This window comes from Solea senegalensis, linkage group LG20 (assembly GCF_019176455.1).
Source record: "Solea senegalensis isolate Sse05_10M linkage group LG20, IFAPA_SoseM_1, whole genome shotgun sequence".
NCBI classification, from domain to species: domain Eukaryota; kingdom Metazoa; phylum Chordata; class Actinopteri; order Pleuronectiformes; family Soleidae; genus Solea; species Solea senegalensis.
In genome coordinates, this window is record NC_058039.1 from 12,563,336 (window position 1) to 12,587,438 (window position 24,103).

The 24,103-nt window shown below is 40.0% G+C and overlaps 1 protein-coding gene across 1 annotated transcript; it reads left to right on the forward strand.

Moving 5' to 3' along the window:
- Positions 1 to 995: 995 nt before the first annotated feature.
- LOC122786890 (major histocompatibility complex class I-related gene protein-like) lies at positions 996 to 9,467 on the forward strand. Its single transcript, XM_044053412.1, has 8 exons — positions 996 to 1,126; positions 1,969 to 2,229; positions 4,271 to 4,549; positions 6,229 to 6,531; positions 7,304 to 7,405; positions 8,047 to 8,064; positions 8,299 to 8,370; positions 8,657 to 9,467. Exons 1-7 carry the CDS (start codon positions 1,075 to 1,077, stop codon positions 8,343 to 8,345), a joined length of 1,062 nt encoding a protein of 353 aa, XP_043909347.1. The 5' UTR covers positions 996 to 1,074; the 3' UTR covers positions 8,346 to 8,370; positions 8,657 to 9,467.
- Positions 9,468 to 24,103: the final 14,636 nt, after the last annotated feature.

A 24,103-nucleotide genomic window follows, 5' to 3' on the forward strand; every position in this document is an offset into this window, starting at 1 on the left:
AAACCAAGCAGTGTGATCCTGTCTTTGTTAAGGGAAATCATATAGACATGTCAACTGCTTTAAAACCAAACCCTGCAGCATAAAAACATTGACAATAGTTAAGCAAGTATTGTATTGGTGGTGGAGTGGAGGAGAATCAGAATCAGCACACACACAAGGAATCTGACTTAATGTGTTTTTCACTTCCATTAACAGTTCCATTAAGTTGTAACAACAACTGTAAAGAAGGTTAAAATAAGAAGTGTGTGTAATTAGTAATTAGTGTGTAAAACAGGGAAAGTTAGTTATAATAGACACTGTAAAAGGGTATATATGTGGTGTGGGTGAGCACACATGTACTGTTCATGCTGTATGTCTTCAGTGCACACGTTTACACACATTCAATCTGTTTCTGCAGCTCTGTTTGTTTAAGGAAGAAGATTTTTGGGTTAAACCTCTAGGAGCTCTTCACGACACTGCTCTGGTTAGTTTAACATCATTAAGTGTGTAATTAATAAATCATTTTATTCATAGATTTAAGGGTTAGGTTAGATCGGCCCAACAGAACCTTTTAGCTGTTGTACAGACTCAGTGTGACATCAGCTGACTCCACTGCAGCTTTTAAACACCTTTAAAACATATACTACAGTATTATAATGATTGTGCCACTTTTTGTTGTGTTTTATCCTAATTTTACAGTTATCCTCACACATTACCACACACACACACACATATATATATATGATTAATTCATTTGTTGACTTCAACCTGTATTTGCATATCTTTTTGTTTGTCTATCTACAAACATCTTTATGCTTGAGTTTGAAAAGTGTTACATAATTGAAAAATATTGTTATAATATTGTCAGGCTAAAATAACGTGAGTTGTAACTTTCACTTTCGGTCATAACCTGAGTGAGTCAGTTTCACCCGGAGTTTAGTGACGTTGAGGCTCATATTGAATTCTCATTGGCTCAGATGGAGGTTCACGCCTCTCAGTGTTTTTATCTCAGTGTTTGTCGCTGGAGTCTCAGTTTGTCTTCTTCTGGATAAAGACGCAGTTTCACCGTCACTTCAACAAACGGAGAAAATCACTATGAAGATCCTGCTTTTACTGGTTCTGCTGGGAATACACAGCGCGAGCGCAGGTGAGCTTCTTTTATGTATAATGTTTGATCGATTGTAACAAATGTTTCATGTCTTTTTATCATGTTTGTATGAATGTGACGTCATCTGATGGTCCTGGATGTTTAGTTGTAGGACTCCATTCTAGATTCTAACAATGTCAAATATATTGAATTATATGATTTAAATCTTTCTTTCTTTCTTATTGTTTATTATTTTCTTCATCATACAGTCTAATGTGCACATATGCACTTCCACCATTTCACTTTTAGTTATTCATGACCTCATGAAGGTCTATAAAAAGGTGTGAGCTCCAAACGCGGAAAACAACTTTAAAACCATTTTTAAGTGTATTTATTATCATCTGATATGATGAATAAACTTCATTTAGACGTATCTTACTGATAATTAAACCCTTTTATACAACATTTTACAATAAAATATGAATCAGCAGCTAAATCGTGTATATTTTATCATTAAAAGTGACTCTTCTCATAATGATGAAATAAATAACAGATAAATACCTTCTTGTCAAATTAATTTGTGAATGATTTATTTGTACAACACATCATTTGGATAAAAAACTAATTCATAAATAAATAGTTATAAATACATTGATAAGATATTACTAAAGAAAACATTAAAGACTAAAAGTTTATTTATCTAAAAGTTATTTTTAATGAAGAGAATTATTCAATAAAATAATAAAATCTTATAAATATACAGTATGTCTAGATAGATATTTGTCACTGAGGAGGAGTGAAATGTGTTTGAATGTATTTGATGTCGTCTTGACTCTGAGTTCAGTGATTTATAAAACTGTCATTCTGAAATCTTAAGTCTTGACGTTCACTGTCTCTCACAGGAATTCACTCTCTGAAGTATTTCTACACTGGATCATCTGAAGTCCCAAACTTCCCACAGTTTATGGCTGTTGGTTTGGTTGATGATGTTCAGATTGATCACTATGACAGCAACACAAAGCAAGATGTACCCAAACAGGACTGGATGAGTAAGAACACAGATCCACAGTACTGGGTGAGAGAGACTGTGAACCGTTTGGGTGAACAGCAGTGGTTCAAAGCCAACATTGAAATTGCAAAGAAACGCTTCAACCAAACTGGAGGTTTGTTTGTGTTTCACTTTTTACTGATAAAATGTGTATTAATCACCTCACACACACACACACAATTATTTACTGTTTATGAATAAAATGTGAATGGTTAAAAGTTAAAAGATAAAAGGATTGTTCACATTTTATGACCAAACAAAACTGAATTTCTAAAAGAATCAACAGTTGAATGGATCATTAAAACAAAGCCCTGTCAGTTGTTGCTGTGTTGTCGATGACTTCAGCACAGAATCTTCAACTCTAAATGAATATTACTTTTATCCATGAAATGAAAATGTTAACAATTATCATTACCTTATACTCTATTACTCTTCACACCTTCATGTTCTCTTCATCGTCTTTGTCCATGTAAATCATCCACTTTATCACCGTTTGCATTTCTAAATAGTTAATATTGGGTTAAAGCAGAGGAGGTCAGTGATTGTGTGATGATGATGATGATGCAGAGGTCAGGGGTCATCTGCAGAAATAACATTTGTAGAATAAGCTCCAGGTCAGTGTGTTCTAGTGATAATTCATCAAAACTCTGATCTGATACAGGTGACGTTAAAGAGGGTCCACACACAAATATTCAGGTCTAAGTTTGAACTCGTTGTGGGCGACATGGACAAAAGATAATATCTCCACGATAACGATAATGAGTGGATATCCTTTAAAACTCTGAGATATAACTCATCGATTGTTGCTTACAATCATAATATCAAAGGGACACCGTGTTTAAGGAAAACAGTTTAGACGTCACCTGCAACCAGGCTCCTATTGGACGATACCAGCTGTCAATCACTGGTTTAACTCAATGTGAAGCAATCACAGCAGCGTCTTGTGTTGTTTATGTTCCACATTTAACAATGTGTTTAACCAAAAGCACAAATGAATAAAGTGATTATTCAACATGAACCAAACTGCTGACCAATGAAAGTGATTCTAACACCAGGTGTGAACCAACTGAGGCTGTGACAAGTAATCTATTCATCAATGATGAATCAGTTACTAAATGAATCAACTGTTTCCATCAATATTCTTTTTTCTTAGTTTTAAAACACATTGTTCAGCTTCTTCAATGTGAATATTTTCTGGTTTCTTGTTACAAAGAAATGATTCAAAAAACGGATTAGTTTTATTCTCTGGACAAAAGAGGACATTTGAAAACATCATTTGGAGGTTGATCAATATTTGTTGACGTTGTACAGAACAAACAGCTGATCAGTGATTAATGGAGAGAAGAATGAATAATGAACATAATGGTTAGTTGCAGCCCTGGCACCAACGCAGCAGACTCTCAGGTGTGAACACAGACTAAAGTGACGTGACGTCATCACACAGACTTATTCTGTGGAGTCGTCATGAAAGTGAAAACTGTGTGTTTGTGTTGGATGGAACTGACCTTACTTTCTAGCACATGTCTCTGCAGTGTTGCTCCTGCACATACACACTTTGAGATGACGCTGCTTCACAACAGTATCTTGTACGAACACAATTACAATAAGAAGGAAAACAGAATTCAAACATTGAGTCGAGTGTGACGTCAAAGTCAACTCGGCTCACTGACTCGTCCCACACCAGCGTCACAGGAAAAACTGTCTCACAAAACTCAAGAGAAGTGAGACAGTTGTTGAATGAAACTTAAGAAAAGGTGAATCAACAGTGACCAGTGAACATGACATGAGAGTCAAACCAGAGAAATTCTCTGGACAATTGTCACAGAACATTTTCTGACACATTACAGTTGAAACAGTGATTTAATGACATGATGAAAATGTCTCATCATAAATAATAAGATTTTAAGATAGAAAGTAGAGCAACACATGATATTACATTTATTGTGCAATAATGAACCACATTGTGTAGAACAAATAATAAATAAATGACAGAATGAGACGTTAGATTTGATCATAGTGTCAGAGCCATAACACTTTTTATTTAATGCTGATTAATGATGTCACTCCATCAAACCTGTGTGTTGTTCTCTGTGGTAAAGAGATGATGTGAACTCTCTCTCTCTCTCTCTCTCTCTCTCTCTCTCTCTCTCTCTCAGGTGTTCACATTTTCCAGAATATGTATGGCTGTGACTGGGATGATGAGACTGGAGAAGTTAACGGTTATGATCAGTATGGTTATGATGGAGAAGACTTCATAGTATTGGACCTGAAGACAGAGACATGGATCGCTCCATCATCACAGGCTGTCATCACCAAAAACAAATGGGATGCTGATAAAGCTGATCTTGCTGTTTATAAAAACTACTTCACCAAGTTGTGTCCTGAGTGGGGGAAGAAGTACGTGGAGTATGGGAAGAGCTCTCTGCAGAGAACAGGTAAAACCCCAGAACCTGAATGAACATAATCTTCATACGTGTCTTTTATTTCTGATGATGTCTTTTACCACCACTGTGTCTCACACTGATGACGTGTCTCTCTCTCTCTCTGTCTCTTCATCTCTCTGTCTCACTCTCTTTTCCCCGTGTCTCTCTTTCACACACACATTTATAAGCACTCTTTTTTTTCTTCTCCTCGTGTTTTCCTTTTTTGTTTGTTTATGTCCACAACAGTTTCACTCTCTGTCTCTTTTAGCGTCCACAGTCTTTTCTAAGTCTCTGTCTCCCATTTCACATTTCTTCATCTGTCTCTTAGAGCTCGACTAAATAATAAAGAACAAATGAGTTATTTGGTCCATAAAATATGTTGATCTGTGTTTCTGAAACCTGGAAATTATGATGACGTTCTCAAATGTCTTGTTTTGTCCATAAACCAAAATTATTCACTTTTAGTTAGGGCCCGAGCCACGAATGGCGGGGGCCGGGACAGCGAGGAACCTCCTATTGTAATCCTTCAGATTATTATTATATCCGTGGCTTTCCGGTCGTTTTTGAGGGGTTAACGTGCATGAAAACTCCTGAAACTTGGCATGGAGGTCAGGTCTGGTGAAAATGCGATATTGGCATAGGTCCCAAACCCGTGTGTTACTCAAGGGCTCTATAGCGCCCCCTAAGTTGTAAACTGAGGCAAAATTGAGTTTCACTGAATTTCCCAAAACTTGGTGGAAAGATGTTATAGACCAAGACGAACAAAAAAGTCGACTGTAACCATGGCCTCAACTCAACAGGAAGTCAGCCATTTTGAATTTTGGCCTCCATTTTGGTGATTTGCATCCTACGTAATTGAGCAAACTCGTCCAAGCGTGTTTGTCATAAAAACGCGCCACTTTGTACGAGACACATCAAAGATGAAATGTTGAAAGGGTTGGGGGATTCAAAACTATTTCTTTGTTATTTGAAGCAAAGAAACCAGAAAATGTTCACATTTAAAAAGCTGAAAAGCAGAAATCTTCCATTAATCATTTAAAAAAACCTTGAAATTGCTAATCAAAATAGATGGTGATTAATTTAGTAATCAAATAATAAACAATTCATCATTGCAGCCATATTTTAACTATAGCTTATGCTGCAGATATTGTGACAATAAATCTTAGTATTAGATTAATATTAATAATAAAGAAAACACATCTATTCAATTGAAATTCAATATATGTGGAAAAAATGACACATTTTGTATTTTATCTGACAAAACACAATAAATATATTACATTCTAAAAAATAAAGTAAAACATAAAATAATATAATTTTGCACTGCTACAACATAGATGTTCCAGTTTAAGATCAATAAATGAATTCAAAGTGTTCATCTATCATCAAAATAGAAACCATTTTAAAAGGTTTACAACATGAAGACAACAAATGATGTGAAATGAAGTCAATCAGTGAAAGAAAGAAAGAAACTTGTAACAATAAGTTGTTTTTAAAAGAAAGAAGTATTTAAAGATAGTGAGTTAGTCAGTCTGATCTCATCAGAAAAAAGGTCCAGACTGAAAAAGTCCAGTCCTCAGATGTGTGAAAACCTCAATTTACAGCCAGACTCAGAAACGAATGCAGGATCAATGACAGCAAACAGGAATGTGAGTTATAATAAAGTGTCAACGTTTGTTTTCCTTCTCCAGAGCTTCCCTCAGTGTCTCTCCTCCAGAAGTCTCCCTCCTCTCCAGTGACCTGCCACGCTACAGGTTTCTACCCAAACAAAGCCTTGTTGTTCTGGAGGAAAGAAGGAGAGGAGCTTCATGAGGACGTGGACCACGGAGAGACTCTGCCCAACCATGACGGAACCTTCCAGATGAGCACTGACCTGCGAGTGTCATCAATCCCACCTGAGGACTGGAGGAAGTATGACTGCGTGTTCCAGCTCTCTGGTGTGAACGAGGACGTTGTCAAAGTACTGGACAAAGACGCCGTCCAATCCAACAGAGGTAAAACTCCTAAACACTCCTTTAATTCACTGTAATAGTTCTGCAGGTCATGCTTGTTGCTTTTCATTGATTCATGAACACTTTCATTGTAGGTGTGTATTCAGTCCATGCTTGTGCTGCATCATGACATCATCATGTGACAAATCCATCAAAGAAAAGTTTTCTTTCACTACTTGTCTTCATGTTATGGTTTTATTTTATAAAACCTTTGATAAAGTTGAAAGTCTCCAGCTTAAATCATGGTCAAAAGTTCAGTTCTTCAGTGATCCACAGATAAAATGGACATTCTTTCTTTTGTCGCGATGAATAATTACACCATGTGACCACTAGAGACAGTTTTTTATTCATGTCACTAATGATGAGTAGATTCACATGTGCATAAATCAATAAAGGTCAAATTGATCGGTCAGATATGTTCACAGTTAAAATGACATTTGAACACAATATTAGGATTTGAATGTAGATATATTTGCTTGTATACATATTTGGAAATAATGTCATTATGAGTCAAAATGATTTGATTTCCTCATAAATAACCACAAATAAATAATAAATATCATCAAATAAAAAGGTTATTTATGCCAAATTTAATCCTACGTGCATTTAAAATATGATGTGAAGGGTAAACATGTAAAACATATATATATATATGTTAATCAATGATACAGTAAAAGATTGAACTACATATATTGTGTGTGTGTGTGTGTGTGTGTGTCAGCTGCTTCATGTGCACAGGTTGTGACTGTTTGTTTTTTGTGTTTTTGCTGAACAGTGAAGCCCATGGACACGACCATCATCATCATCGTTGCAGTGGTTGTTCTTATCGTCATCATCTTCGCTGCCGCTGCTTTCTTCTTGTACAGAAGATTCAGTGGTGAGAGCAACACACACACACACACACACACACACACACTGACAGTGTTGTCACTTGTTTTATTTCACACTTTGAGTTGATGCTTTAAAGTCACAAAGGTGAGATTTCTTCACACATGGATCATATTTGTAAACCTGTATCATCAACATCAACAATCCAATGATACTAAACCACTTTTGCTCCATTTATTTCTTCAGACCAGGTTGATTTTTGTTTTTTCAAAGGTTCACTTCTGACAGAGACACTCACACAAACATTTAGGCCAAATATTTACATGTATGCGTTTCATTTGCATAGAAACGTAGAAACTTCAAGTGACTTTTTTCAGTCAAACATGAAGGAAACAATTGAAAATGACATTTCTAATGTAATGTTTGTACATTGTGACTGATGAAATAGGAATGTTTTCACACTCAACAGATTTCTGCTTTGATTCCAATTTAAATAGACGTCAGTGTCACCATGACATCATCACTACAGCGTGATGATGTCATGGAGCAGGTTTAGAAAAAGAAATGATTTCTAATGTGGAAACTGAAGCTGGAAGTGATTTCTGTTTCACTTTGTGTGAGTTGAAGAGAAACAAATCACTGGTGACAACATGATGTTTGGAATGATTTTCATTTTCTTTCCTTTTTCAGCCAAATCCGCCCCATCTCGTAAGTAAAGATTTGTATTTCCATGATTCATATTTAGAATTTAGAATTCTAACTTAGGTTGAAATGGACGTGGTATTGACACAGCTGTTATTCTACATGTTTACAGAACATGTCCAGGTTTATATGTGTTCATACAGACATATGAGAGCTTTGCTTTTCATGCAAAGACTTGAAAAAAGAAGGAAAGAAAAGAAAAGTGTGATCTTTGTTAACAATGTGTTTCTGACCCCACAGCTGCGAGCAGCACTGAGGTGCAGCAGCTGAACACTGAGAGAGAATAAATGACAAATACATCACCGTTCCTTTGTAAGTAAAACAAAATCACTGAAGAAAAATAACTTGAAATGTTTCACCTCAGATTTATGAAACACTACAAGGAGTTTTCTGTCCATAAAGAAGATCAAATGAACGGCTTTCTTAAAGTGACATGAACATTTTTGTCACCATAAACATTTGGGTCATAATACCCAGCTCTAACTGTCTCACCAGTCTGAATCATCGCAGTTTTTTACGTCTCAATGACAATGTGTATTTATGAAATCTGTCTTTTTTCAAATATTCATCATCATTTAATGTTGTTTTCTTTCTGTAGGTTCACGGAAATCTTTGTGTGATCGTCCAAAACAAATCCACACATAGTTCCACTTTCATATTCCTGGTGTTGGGTATCGTCATGGAAACCATGAGAAATAACACAACTCCAAATACACATTGACTATATAGACTTTCTTTTCATTCTCTGGTTGTGTAAAATCACTGGGGACAACAGTGTAAGTCCATCAGCGTCGTTCAATCACACATTTACAACGTGGTATAGAGACTGTAGATTAGCTGCAGGTGTCATTCTGCTTTTATTTGTGGCACAATGTTTTGCCTCTTTACTCAACAAGATAGAAAATGATTGGACACATTTCCACCTGGTTTGTGTTGCATCTCTAAACTCACTGTTAGTTCCATTTGCAGAAAATCTCTTTCTTCACTATATACACGATGCCACATGTTAATAATAATGATCACATATTCAGTGATGTATCGGCTGTAGATCCAAGACACAAACACACATTAAACAAAAAGCATCAGTGCTCATCTGATTTTCCACTTAAATATTTGGCTTGTATATATCTTTCGAAACTTTAAATGTTAAAAAATAAATATTATATTTTTGATAATTATCAATATCATGTTTATTGCAGTTATAATATCCTAATATATGTTTTGGTCTGTTGATTGTATTTTAATCAAATGAGTTATTACAAAAGGTGTGGGTTTTTTAAATTGAATTAGTATTTGTATGTGTTTTGGTAAATTAATTAATGTTAAAATAAGTTGCTCTGTTATTGCTTTCCTTTTTTTACTTGTATCTTGCTTTTCAATATTCAATAAATCCCCTAATTTTCCAAATATATACTGTCTCTGTTTAGTTTTTCCTCATTTCACACTCTTAGAGCAGGCTCTGTGAACTCTGCTGCTCCTCTGCAGTGGCTCCTTGTAGCTTTGGAAAGAAGGAAATTAATTCTGTTATTTCTGTGTCATTTTAGTTCTACATTCACAGGAAACTCTTCATTTGCTTTATTTTTTCCCCCAAATCATTTATTGTTAACTGTTTGTTTTTTACTGCCACAGTGTTTCCCAAACTTTCTATATTAGAATCTAAATCAGGACAAGAAGTAGCAACTCATTTACACCTAATATCAAACTTGAACTCAGATGTGTGGTCAGTGAATTTCCCCTTCATTTTGTACACGTTATTGTAAATCGTGTACGCATAAATCCTAATGAACAAAGAATTACTGTGCTCTCGTTTGTGCAATCAGGCAATACAGGGGTGTAGTGGCGCCTTTACGCCACAAGAGGGAGTGTCCCCTCAAATGAGCAACTGTGTCAAGGGTAAACACAGCCGATGCACACAGTGTGTAACCTGCATCCCGCTGGACAGAAGCGTAACAATGCGTATTGCCATGTGTATTTTCAGACTGTCCAGTAAAGAATGTGCGTCTTTATTGAAGTGTGCAACAACATTTGGTGTCAGAAGTGGGATCAGCGGTGCTACGGAGAAGCAGTGTGAGATCGCAGACCAAACGCAACTATGGAGCTGGAGCGACTGCAAGATCAACTGAATGAGATCCTGGTGCAGTTCAAATGTGAGCAGCTACAAGAGGTGTGTTTGCAAGCTAAGATTTCCACTGGAAAACAGAGCAAAAAGCACACGCTGATCAGAGCAATACATGAAGCCGTAGATAGAGGAGCTATAGTTTGTTTGTTTGTTTGTTTCATTGATTGTCCACAATGTGGACATGTGTCTTTTGGTCTCATACAAACAACAAGCAGGACGCCAACAACAACACTTACATTCAAACATCTTCAGGGCAAAAAGCAGGACAGCAGTGGCAGTTACATTAAAAAGGCATCAACGGGACATGGTGTTCAGTGCTCCAATGGCATTGGGGATGAAGGGATTTTTAAAGATATTACGATTTGCCCTTAGTACTTTACAACGTCTACCAGAGGGAAGAAGTTCAAACTCCCTATTAAGTGGATGAGAGGGATCGTTTGCTATTTTGACAGCTTTTTTCCTCAGCACTTCCTCATACACACAACTTAATTGTTTCCGTCTCATACCTATGATTTTTTAGGCTATATTTCCTATTCTCTGCAGCTTGCTTCTTCCTTTTATGTTTAGATTAGCGTACCACGTTGCCATGTTCAAAGTTAAGATGCCCTCCATCAGGTTCTTCTAAACTGTTTCCATAATATGCTTGCTCACTCTAAAGGAGTTGAGCTTGCGTACTAAGTGGAGACGCTGATTACAGGTTTAAAGAATGTAGTCAGTGTTTTCACTGAAATTTAGGTTGCAATCAATATATGTACCTAAATATTTGAACTTGTTTACTACCTCTACATTTTGTCCCTTAATTATAAGGGGGCTGCACAGGGTCCTTTTCATGAAAGACAAGTTCCTGTGTTTTTGTTACATTGATCTCTAAGAAGCTTTCATGGCACCACTTCAGGAGAGATGACACATGTGCTCTGTATACGTCCTCTCCCACTATGTCCCCCTTCTCCAATACGGCAACCAGGGCCATATCATCCGCATACTTCAACAAACCAAACTTTTCCAGATCTAATTGGAATTCGTTTGTGTATATCGAGAAACGTGTGATGGGGATAAAATAGTCCCCTGCGGGGGCCCCAGTGTTAAGCACAATGATGTCGGACCGAGTGTTATTGACCAGAACCTGTTGAGGGCGGTCAGAGAGGAAGTCCCTAACAAGGTGGATGATACCACCGTTTACTCCTATATCACTAAGTCTCTGCAGCAGGATGTGAATCTGCATGCTGTTAAAAGCAGAAGTGAAATCGATAAACAGGGCCCTAGCAAGATGGGAGGGGACTTGAAGGTGCTTTGACAGGGTGTGGAACATACTGACAGTGGCGTCATCAGTTCCCCTCTGACATTTCTAAGCAAACTGGAGATGATCGAAGCTGTTAGAGACCGACGCTGTCATTTGTCTGCTTATAACTCTCTCAAAACATTTTCCCAAGATAGAAGTAAGAGCAATGGGCCTGAAATCTTTTAATTGGGTTGCTCCAGGCTTTTTGGGGACAGGCATGATATAAGACATTTTCCATCATTTGGGAAGTTGTTAGAGAATTGAGCAAATACTGGAATAACTCCAACACAATACCTTTAAGTTCATGAACATTTTCGTTTAAAACGCTACCTCTCAGGCCATCGGGCCCCGGGGCCGAGTTGGGCTTGATACTAGACAGGCTGGCTACGATCTCATGTTCATTGAGTGTAATAGGGGCGTATCCCAAAATGGGTCCCAGGGTCCGAGCCCCAAACGAGCTGTTTCATGTGCAACTCAGTCACCTGAAGTAGCCACACGACAGCAACATGTCGACTGTCCTACACGTTTAAATCGGACGCTTTACCGTCGCTATGGCAACGTCCCCGAGGCTTATAAAGCGGTATGTAGACCGCCTCTTGGAAAATCTGACCACAATGTAATTCATCTTTTGCCTAAACACAAGGCTGTGGTCAAAAGAATGAAAATTGTTCAGAAGCAAATACAGGTGTGGTCTGACAAAAGTAAAGAGCAACTAAGAGATTGCTTCGATGATACTGTCTTAATGAAAAGAAGGCTGCTTTCTGTTCTGGTGATCTGCAATTAATGCAGGGACAAAAGAGACAGCTTAGAGGGAATATATCCAAGGCAAAAACTGAGTACAAGAACAAAGTAGAAAGTAAATATTTTGGTGGCAACATAAAACAAGCCTGGGAGGGTCTAAATACACTAATGGGTAAAACCAATAAGAAATGTGATACTCCTCCAAGCATCAATCAGTGTTTTGTTGACGAGTTAAAGCACTTTTTCTGTAGATTTGATAAAGTGGATGACAAACAGGAATGTGATGAGATGTGTAAAAATCTCCCTACAGGAGCACCCACAGCCATCACTGTGGATGCTGTGGCTCAAAGTCTTTTTCAGCTGAAGCCAAACAAGGCCACTGAAGGCCCGTCTACTTAAGGACTGTGCTCCTCAACTGAAAGGAGTCCTCTCAAAACTGTTCAATTCCCTCCTTGTTAAAGGCGCGCCCAGATCGTGGAAACGATCCATTATAAGGCCTATACCAAAAAAGCTAGGGGCAAGTAAACCTGAAGATTTTGGGCCCATCGCCATAACCTCCATATTAGGCAAAACTATGGAGAGAGTTGTGGTTGATCTTTTGACCACCACAGTGGTTGGTGAACTAGACCCCCTACAGTTTGCCTACAAGAGGGAAAGAGGTACTGATGATGCTGTGCTGACCTTGCTAGATGTGATCTCAAAGCATACGCTAGAGTTTTTATTTGTAGACTTGAGTGCAGCTTTTAACTCTAAGAAATGACACACTCTTCTGAAAAGGCTGTCAGATTTTTGAATCTTGAAAAAAAGGCTTGATGCTCTGGATCAGAGACTTTCTCTCTTGTACTAACGCTATTCTGTCAGGAGAACTCATCATAAGCACTGGCTGCCCACAGGGTAGCGTTCTTTCACCTTTGCTCTTTTCACTTTTCACAAATGAGCTTGCACTTCATGATAAACGTTTTAAATTGATTAAGTACGCCGACGACATGGCCTTAGTCGGCCGGCTACAGAAATCTGACCCCTCTGGTGAGGCCTTTTACCTTGCCCACATTAAGGCCCTGGAAGCGTGGTGTCTTGACAGCCAGCTTGAAATCAACGTGTCAAAAACAAAGGAGCTAGTCGGTCACGTAAAGCAAGAACTGACGATAGAGCCACTTTCACTTGATGGCCAGCTTGTTGAAACTGTGGAAACCTTTAAATATCTAGGCACAGGCCTTGACAGTCATTTTAGCTTCTCTGAAAACACAGATTTTATCTTCAAGAAATGCTCACAGCGACTCCGTCTGCTTAGAAGATTAAGCTGCCTTGGACATTTTAGAGCTTGTGTCTACTGCACATATTGAGAGTGTTAAGTGTAAGGTCAAGCTAAATAGAATTGTAAAAATGGCTGGTAAAATTGTGGCAAAACCCCAGAACATACCAACACTTACACTGAAAGGACAAGGAGCAAACAAAGAAGAATCCTGGCAGATAGCTCTCACCCTCTGTCCTGTCAGTTTGAGCTTCTGAAGTCTGGGAGGCGCTACAGAGTTCCTCTGGCCAAAGGTCCTTTAAAAAAATCTTTTCATCTTGAACTTGACAAAGTGATCAATTCACATTATGACCTGAACTGCTTTACCGTTGTGCTTTATTTATCTTATTAGATCTTATTTTACCTCTACTTTTGTTCCTATTTACACTGTATCTTATCTTTGTTTTTATTGTGTCTATTGTATGTTTTTTATGGATGACAATGTTTTTACCTTACTGTCGTCTGTTTACTGTGCTGGTGAGCCAAAGAAAACAGTCAAGACTTATTCTATTCTATTCTATTCTATTTGTGAGGTTAATGTAATTATATTTGTGCATCCCAGTCAGACACTCGACTGTATAATTAGAAGTCAGTATCAGCCAAATAAAAACTATCATTTGTTTTGGTCCACCTTTCACTTTATTAAGCCATTTATCACCAACACCTGATCACGAGCCTGTTGTGTGAGAAACGTCCAGAAAGTACCAAAGACTCACTGGTATCAAAAAAAGAAAACAAGGCAATACCTTGGTCTTGATTTAATGGAAGCACAGGACAGTTTTTATCTATAAACACTGATAATAGGAAGAAAAACCTACAAGTGCTGTTTATTTTTACATATGAACTTTTTAGTTTATTCTTTTTTGTGAGCTTTGAGGCTGAAAGGCAACAAAAATTTGGGAAGAGCAGCAGAGAACTCAAAGTGAGGGAGATAAGAGCAGAGACACGACCAGTTCAAGAGGCAGCAATTGGTGCAGTTGGTGGACGAGAACAATCGTCCTCCACGTGGACGAAGATGAAAACAGTAAAAACACCATCAACAGTGACCCATAAAGAATCGGAGCTCCTAGATGTCATTAAGCAGCTGAAGTGTGAAATAGCTGAAATAAAGGGAGCTGCAAAGACTGTCAAGACAGAAACAGAGGGGAGCAGTGTGACCACTGACTGCTTCAGGTGTGGACAAAGTGGTCACCTGTCCAGGGGACGTCGGACACAGAAGAGGCTCACACAGACAGGTCAGAACAAGTTGAAGTGTCCGCTAGTGCTGTGACATCGCTCCCACCTCCATCTGTTTCAGGTCAAAAGCAGAGTGAGCAGCAAAAAGACGTTTATCAGCTCATCACAGACAGCATCCAACACTTGGAGACACAAATGGCAGCGACTGAGGGAAGAGAGTCAGCTTTTCTCTCGGGATGAACAGGATACAGGAACCATACCATCTCTGCAGCTGTTATGGAAAATAACATTTTCCATCTCTTTACATCTTTGATCACACACACGTTCCTGTAGCTTCATACTAGGCCATTCACCTTTGACCTACACACTTGTAGCTCTTCCAAGATATCTCTCTCCCTCGCATATTGACACCCTTACTCTAAACACCTAGCAAGCTTAGTTATTCCCACACAAAGCTGATTGTTAGACCTGTCGGACCGTGAGACCCGAGGTCGTTCTCACCAGCAGCACAGACGACCCTTAGGTGTGAGACATTTCATTCTAAAAATCGTTTTTAAGTATAAATGAAATTAAAAGTAAATAAAATACATTGAAAATCACTTGATTTTAGTCATTAAAACAACTTGATTTTCTGGTTCCCAGAGTATTCCAAGATTTGACGACTTGAAGTCTGGAAGTCCTGTCTAGAGATTTCGATCTAGGAGCACTGTCTAGAAGTTTTTTAGTCTCCTTTGTACTAACACGAAAGGAGAACAGAAGCTGAATATATAATTCAGCAGAGATAGTTTGAAGCCTTTGTACTGAACGAAAGGAGTGCCAGCACGGAGACGTCTGTGTGGTATATGGTAAAAGTGTGCACACTGCCAGCTCAGGAAAATGGGAAACAGACAAAGTAAGAAGCCTGAAGTGTCCGAGACTGAGGGGCCAGTGGTAGATGATGCAAATTGTATTTAAGTGTCCTAAAGATGAAATGTTTAGTTTTTCAATTAAACTCATGGATGGTGTTGTGTCTCAGGGCTCTTTGGATCACTGAAATCAACGTCAGACACCTGTGATGATCAGTTTGCCAGGTGAGCCCAATTCAAGGAAAAACTACTCCAGAAGGACGTTCCACATTATTAAGCCCAGCGCCATTTTCAAGCAATATGGGACAGAAAAAGGATCTCTCTGCTGCTGAAAAGCATGAAATAGTTGAATGCCTTGGACAAGGTATGAAAACCTCAGATATTTCACGAAAACTTAATCGCGATCATCGTACTGTGAAGAGATTTGTGGCTGATTCGGAGCACACGCGGGTTCGTGCAGATAAAGGCACAATGAGGAAGGTTTCTGCCAGACAAATACATGGGATTAAGAGAGCAGCTTCTAAAATGCCATTACAAAGCAGCAAACAGGTATTTGAAGCTGCTGGTGCCTCTGGAGTCCTAGGATCCTCCAGAGGCTTGCAGTTATGCGTAAACCTTCTATTCGGCCACCCCTAAACAATGCTCACAAGCAGAAACGGCTGCAGTGGGCCCAGAAATACATGAAGACTCATTTTCAAACAGTCTTGTTCACCGATGAGTGCCGTGCAACCCTGGATGGTCCAGATGGACGGAGTAGTGGACGGTTGGTGGACGGCGTGGAGTCATGGGGAGAGAGCTGGTCGGCCCCTTTAGGGTCCCCGAAGGTGAGAAAATGACCTCTGAAAAGTATGTGGCGTATCTGACTGAGCACTTTATTCCATGGTACAAAAAGAAGAACCGTGCTTTCCGTAACAACAACATCTACATGCATGACAATGCACCATGTCATGCTACAAGGAATACCTCTGCATCATTGGCTGCTATGGGCATAAAAGGAGAGACACTCATGGTGTGGCCCCCGTCCTCCCCTGACCTCAACCCTATGGAGAACTTCTGGAGCATCCTCAAGCAAAAGATCTATGAGGGTGGGAGGCAGTTCACATCCAAACAGCAGCTCTGGGAGGCTATACTGACATTCTGCAAAGAAATTCAAGCAGAAACTCTCCAAAAACTCATACGTTCAATGGATGCGAGAATCGTGAAGCTGCTGTCAAATAAGGGGTCCTATGTTAAAATGGAACTTGATCTGTTGAGAGGTTTTTCATTGAAATAGCTTTTGATTTCAATAAATATGACCTCCTAATGCTGCAAATTCAACAAATGACCATTTTCAGTTCTTTACAACCTAGAAAATGTTTTGAAACTCTGTTGTGCATCATAATTTGGAACAGTGCATTTGAAGTTTTTTATTTTTGATCATTGGAAGGTTTGTTCAATGACATTCAAATAATACTCTGACGGTTAATGATTTGAAAATCATGCTGACTGTCATTTGCATCGACTATTTAGAAACATTAGAGAAAAATATCACTGGCATAATCATTTGGAACGCGGTGTATAAAACAAAAAACATAGAAAGATACTCAGTATGTGGAAAACCGAAGCTGAAACAAGGGAAATGAGAGAATTAGCAAATAGAGAAAATGTCAAAAAGAAAAAGAGGAAAAGGGAAAAATAGATAAAGAAAAAGAGGTTGCAAATGCATTGCCTGATAAGAATGATGCACTGTTTGAGAACACACACTCGCAGCCTTTCACTGCTGACTGCTCAAACACTGGATCCCGACCTGGACGCCCGTCCGCCCGACGTCGTCTGCCCGGCCCCATCCCAGCACCTCAACAAGCATCTGCCATTACATGTCATTCATGTCCAACTTCCAATGATGGAGGTGGCGGGACTGGATGGTGAACCTATACTGATTTATAGGCCTTGGACTCAGAAAGACATTGAAACCGCTGTTAAGAACAAGAACAGAAAAAGCGTCTCCAAGAAGAAGAAGAAGAAGAAAAGCGTCTCAAAGAAAAGAAAGACGATAAGAGAGAGAGAGAGAGAAAAGAATGGAAGACATGTTCCTCCTCCTGTTTGTTACAGAAAGAAGAAGCCTCCAAGCGGAGAGGTTATCAGTACAAACAACGAGACACATATTCTGAGCGGAAAAACGTTGACTATGAGACATGTTTCACATGTGGTGAAAAAGGACACTGGAGCAAAGACTGCCCTAAGCGGAGAAACAGAGGAGGGGGCCAAAGAAGGGGCGGCAACTATCGTCACAGCGGAGACTACGGCCGCCCACCTTACAACGGCATGACGTCACAGTGACTACAGGGGGTGGACGGCGGAGAGGGAGGCCCAGTGGATGACCTGACAGCTGACACTTCTGAGACAGGTTTTGCACCCACACACTCATTCACACGCTCATGCAAAGAGGAAATGCTTGCTACTGATACTGATTGTGACACACATACACTGATACAACACACTATACTATTAAGATTCGCCTCTGTGACCCCGCCCCTGTCAAACGCACACACATATCTGTCCCAAAACCACTTCACAAAGAAGTAAAAGAGTATTTGGAAGACCTGTTAAACAGAGGGTGGTTAGCTAACTCAAAATCCCCTATTCCAGCCCAATTGTGTGTGTGTGTGTGTGAGTGCGGAAAAAGGATGGGAGCCTCCGCCTGTGCCGTGACTACCGTGAGCTAAATAAAAAGTCGATCCCCGACCGCCATCCGATACCACGGATACTAGATGTGTCAAACACTTGAAAGGGAAGTTCCCGGTTTTCGGTATTGGACCAAGGAAAGGCCTACCACCAGGGAAGAGTCCTGGAAGAGTCGAGTCGTCCCCTCACGGCATTTATTACACCATGGGGATTGTACGAGTGGGTGAGAACTCCCTTTGGCTTGTCATCTGCTCCTGCAGAGTTCCAGAGATCGATGGAGGAGTGTCTGGTGGGACTGCGTGATGAGGTTTGCTTGCCCTATTTGGACGACAACTTGGTTGAGTCTCAGACATTTGAGGACCACTTGAATGATCTGAGGAAGGTCCTGCAGCGTTACCGGAGTCACGGAGTGAAGTGAACTGCAAGAAAATGTGAGCTCTTCAAAAACCAGGTGAGATTCCCGGGAAGGCTTGTTACAGACAGCGGTCATACAATGGACCCTGCAGACATTGCTCCTGTCCAAGCATTCAAACAACAACGGACCTCCACCACAATTGGGGAAGTGAGGAAGCTGCTGGGATTCATCTCTTACTACCGCAACTATATTTCTAACTTTTTCACGTATAGCAAAGCCTCTCTATGACCTGCTGTGCACAGAAAATATGGTAAGAGAAAAGCCTAAACACAAGAAATATGGCAGAAAAACACAACACAAAGCCCTTTGTGTTCATTCCCTTGTGGGAATGAACCTGATCACATCTGCACATTTGGTTATGTAAGAAAACGGGTTGAGAAGAAAAAAAACAGTGTTTCTGAAAAATGTTGTTGTGTCGAAAACCAACCTGTTATCTACTGTTAACCGTGAGAGTCGACGATGCATACTGACAGTGTTTGTTCTCATGGAACAGTGTCATACTAACCTGGCAGCTCTATTCTGGGCAGTTTGTCATTTCTTTACCTTTTCTTTAGTACCGACCTGGAAGGGCAAACAGGGACGCCGATGGCCTCTCGCGCATGCCCTTGGACATGGAGCAGTACATGGAAACCTGCACACCAACCAGTAGTGGCACCTCAGGTAATGAACAGTGTGACTCAAGCTCTCACAGTTCAGCTGGAAAGCAGTGAGCCGTGACTGTGTCCTTTAAACCATTTCAACAGTGCTGGCTGAGGAAAGTGACGTGACAGTGGCAGAGATCTGAGAGACAGTTCTGAGAGATGCACAGAAAGAAGACCCTGTGATAGGAGAAGTGCTGAAGTATGTCATCTCTAATCACTGGCCTAAAGGTGGAAAACAGGGCGGAAACAAGGAAGTAGCTGCGCTGGTGAGAGAAAGACAGACACTACACACTGATGATGAGGGTTCACTGTACAGGAAGACCGCCAGCCGGTCACAACTAATCCTGCCAAAGAAGTTCCATGAGCTAGTGTATAAAGAACTGCACGAAGAGGTGTTGAGAGAGTTTTGACACTCATCAGAGACCGCTTTTATTGGCCTCATATGCAGATGGATGTCGAACATTACGTAACACGGGTGTGCAGCTGTCTAAAAAACAAACGTCCCAATAAGCCAACCAGAGCTCCCCTCACCAGCATCGTCACCACTTACCCATTTGAGCTGCTTTCCATCGATTTCTTACATTTGGAGAAATGTAAGGGAGGGTATGAATATGTCCTTGTCCAGGTTTTTGTGGTGACACGACGGAAATATCAGGACAGTCCAGTGTATGAGCTCAGGCCAGAAAACGGGAAAGGACGCATTCGAGTCATGCATAGAAACCTCCTGCTTCCGTGTGACTTTCTGCCCGTGGAGGAGATCAACATGTCCACAGAACCCAGGGGGAAAAAAAGAAAGGAAAAGAGCAAGTGGCAATATGAGCAACAGGAACGAGAAGACAGTTCAGACAAAGAGGATGAATGGAGAGGAATCATTGGATTGTAAGCGGAAGGCAGGGATTCAGTGGCCGAAGATCTGGGAGAGGATACTGCAGAACATCAGGAGGACCAACAGGAAGAAGATACAGGCGTACAAGAGGAGGACGATGTCACACAAAGAGCTGAGGGAGAACATCAGTCTGCTGAGTCTGCATGCAGTGACGAGGAAGATGACGACCAGTTACCTACCAGAGCGAAAAAGTATCCTTTGAGACAGAAGACCGAGAGCAATATTTACTTACAATAAGTCGGGACTGCCTACCATGTCCTATGTATAGGTAACCATGGCAGTTAGATAGGTTGTATATGTGAGTCCAGATAAAAGACAGTTAAAGTCAAGCTGATGTTACTGTTCATTTGAAGAATTTAGAGTTCTTAGAGTTAAGTCAAGCTATAATACAGATGTGACTAGTGAATAGGAATAAGGTTATCTTTGAGTGAATATGGACTAATGTAACCCACTGTGACCACTCTCCAGCACACTTTGAAGTAGATAGGAAGTTATGTCTACATTAAAGGGCCTTACTCAGAAAAGATGCAGACACCCGTGCTAGTGATGGAAGTTGCAGTGGACTGTTATTGTGCACAATAACGCCTGCTGCAAACATATGGCATCAACGGGAGATAAGTGCTATATGGTTTAGTGAAACAGTATCGCATCTTCAGGGACTTTCTGACTCCTACTGGGACATAACCTTTCTAAATGCGGGGTTGTACTGCAACACGGGACTGTATGTGTGTCAGCATGTCGGGACAACATTGAATTTTTGACGGGGGAGTGTGAGGACAATAAGTTCAGATTGTTATAAAAAGGGACACCCATATATTTTTGTTATTTCATATATTAATATTTTGTTATTGTATGTTATTAATGTCTGTTTTTTTCATATTTCCTGTTATTAATATTTTTGTTATTTAATGTTATTGATATTTTGTTCTTTCATATTTCATGTTATTAATATTTTTGTTATTTCATGTTATTAATATTTTCAGTTTGACCTAAAAGAATCACTGTGCTCTCGTTTGTGCAATCAGGCAATACAGGGGTGTAGTGACGCCTTTACGCCACAAGAGGGAGTGTCCCCTCAAATGAGCAACTGTGTCAAGGGTAAACACAGCCGATGCACACAGTGTGTAACCTGCATCCGGCTGGACAGAAGCGTAACAATGCGTATTGCCATGTGTATTTTCAGACTGTCCAGTAAAGAATGTGCGTCTTTATTGAAGTGTGCAACAAAGGTAAAGTAAGGTTCACAAAACACGCAGGACAAAAGGTCCTGGATCACAAGATAAAACAAATGCTAACACAATAGCCTCAGACCTTGAGTTAAAGAGGCCTGCATCGTTACAACAACGCAAGAAATGTAATATCAGAGAAAATGTTCCTTAAACTACAAATGCCGACAAGTGGCACACCATGAGGTGTTAACCATTGACTCTGGAGTAACACCAGTACACAGAGTTCAAAGGTCAATCACGTAAAACAACAACTCCTCTCAGGTTTTTCTAAAGACGGACAAAGCGCAGCCGCCACCATCTAAAGCCAGCCCCAACTCAAGTCTCCCAGGCGTCTTTATACTGCAAGGCTGGTAATCGTCAGGCGTAGTTTGGCTGATTGCATTCCAGCCATTGATGGCTGAGCGTCCACAGCTGGACAACAGAAGCTGCAGCAAACCTAAACACACACATACACACAGACACACACATACATGTACACAACAGCTGGAACACACTGACAAAAGGCTGATGTGCTCAACTGCATCTGTTTAAGTAGATGAACCTGGTTGATTGGACTCAACCACTCTCTGACAGTCAGGGGGGTGTTATGGCAGCCTGCTACACTCGTCCTCAGATGAAGAAGACCATCTGTCCCCTTCAATTATCTATGGACTGGACAGAGAAGTATAGAAGATCAGGCAGGAGATGCTTTGAGTGAAGCTTGGCGTGAAAGGTTTGTGGTCATTTTAAGTTCTGTTAATGGTTGGGCTCATAAAACTGTAGTGTTTTTACGGTTTTTTTCTTGTATTTGGTTTTTGACCTTGACCTGCTCTCATAGTTTACACCTATGGTACGGGGAAGAACTGCACGAGTATGGGCTGGACGTCCCAGGACCAAGATGGAAGACACCAACAAAGGTGGTTGACAATAATGAAGTCAAGACTTTATCCACACGGAAACAGAACTTTACCTACCTGATCTTTGTCTTTGTCTTTTTAAAAGGTTTTCTGTCAACACCTCATTGTTTCAAGAAATGTCTTCATCCACGTGACTGACTTTGTCCAACATGACTGTAAATGCTGTCGTACATATGCTAGGCCTGTATGTGGCGCTGTAATGTTGCCACAGAAACACACCGAAAGTCAACATTACAAAGTTTACAATTACAGAGACACAATGATCCAAACCAGGGTGACTAAGGAGAGAAAATGAAAGTTCTCATAAAGTCAAAGACCGAACCATTTGCAAACACAATCAGATGAAGATGAAAGCGACAGTGAATATAAGAGCAGGAGAGACGAGGGACGATGACCACGTGGTTGTTTTCCCACAGTAACCCAGTTACTCTGTTGTACTGGTTGTATCGCTCAAACTTCAAGTAACACACTGTAGGATTTGCTCTCAGGGTCCCCCTACAGTTGGTAAACAGTATTGTTTGTTCCATTCATCCATGCAGTGTTTCCTGCTTTATCCTGACACAGGGTGAAAGGCGGGGGACATCCTGGACAGGTCACCAGTCCATCACAGAGACAAACATTCACAGGTGGGTGAGTGTTCAATTCACCTGTGGGTCTTTCTGCTACAAGGCAACAGTGCCGACCACTGCTCCTCCGTGTGTGGACATTGTCTGTCTGTTACGACTGTGGTCAAATATATGATGGACGATCAATGATAGCAGTGAACTCTGAAGCAGGACTTCTAATGTACAAACATCCCTGTCTTCAGAGCAGGTACAGTCGCCTATGTTATAGCACTTTATACAAATATGATGACACTGTTTTATTTTTCAGTCTAACACAAACAAACATGGTGCTTTAGTTTGTGTAGTCTGTGTTCTCTGCTCGGCTTATATAACCCGTGGCTCATTGTATGCACATTGTTGTGATTTATGAACGAGATGTTGGTTCACATGTGTCATTAATGAATTCAAATTGGAAACAAATAAATCCACAATGAATTACATATGTCATTCGTTTATTAAAACATGAATGCATTTGATTTAAACGCATATATAATTATTTCACTTCATCGTTTCATGGTCCTTGTGCAGCAGAAAATGAATTCTTTGATCAGTTCTAAATAAAGTTAAATGTCAGGAAGTAGCTTCATGAAAGCTGCATCAAAATTCTCTCATGTCCAGCCTCTTCTTCTTTCACTCTTGTAAAGTGTAATGTTGTCGTTGTTTTTGTGGCACGGACCAGAAACCAGAGGTTCCATAGTGTCAATGCAGGTGATGCAGACCTGCTCAGGCTTTGACAGAGGTGACATTCACCCTGCTGTAAGTTCATGTAGCATCAAAATGATCTTGGAGACATTCTTTATTATTACAAGGTTGAAATCTACCTACATTGTGTGCTGCTACATATCTCCAGTAGCAGGTTTGAACCAGTAGGGGGAGCACTTCATCCCATTTAATCCCCTCTGAAATCAGTCAAACCACATTTGGTTCATTTCTTTTATTTGCTTGTGTGTTTGTTTTTCTATAAATGTTTTTCTATAAATGTGAACAGCAGCCTTTAGGGTTAGAGCAGAGGTGTCAAACAGGCGGCCCACGGACCATACGCGGCCCTCCAATCGCTTATATGCGGCCAGTCTTGTATAAAGTACCTAAAAGGGATACTTGAGTAAGAAAAGCAGAAGTATCCTACCAGAAAATGACTTTGGTAGAAGTTGAAGTCACTTTTTATAATATTACTTAAGTAAAAGTCTTAAAGTATATGACATTTACTGGACTTAAGTACCAAAAGGAAGTTGCTGATATAAAATGTACTTAAGATTTA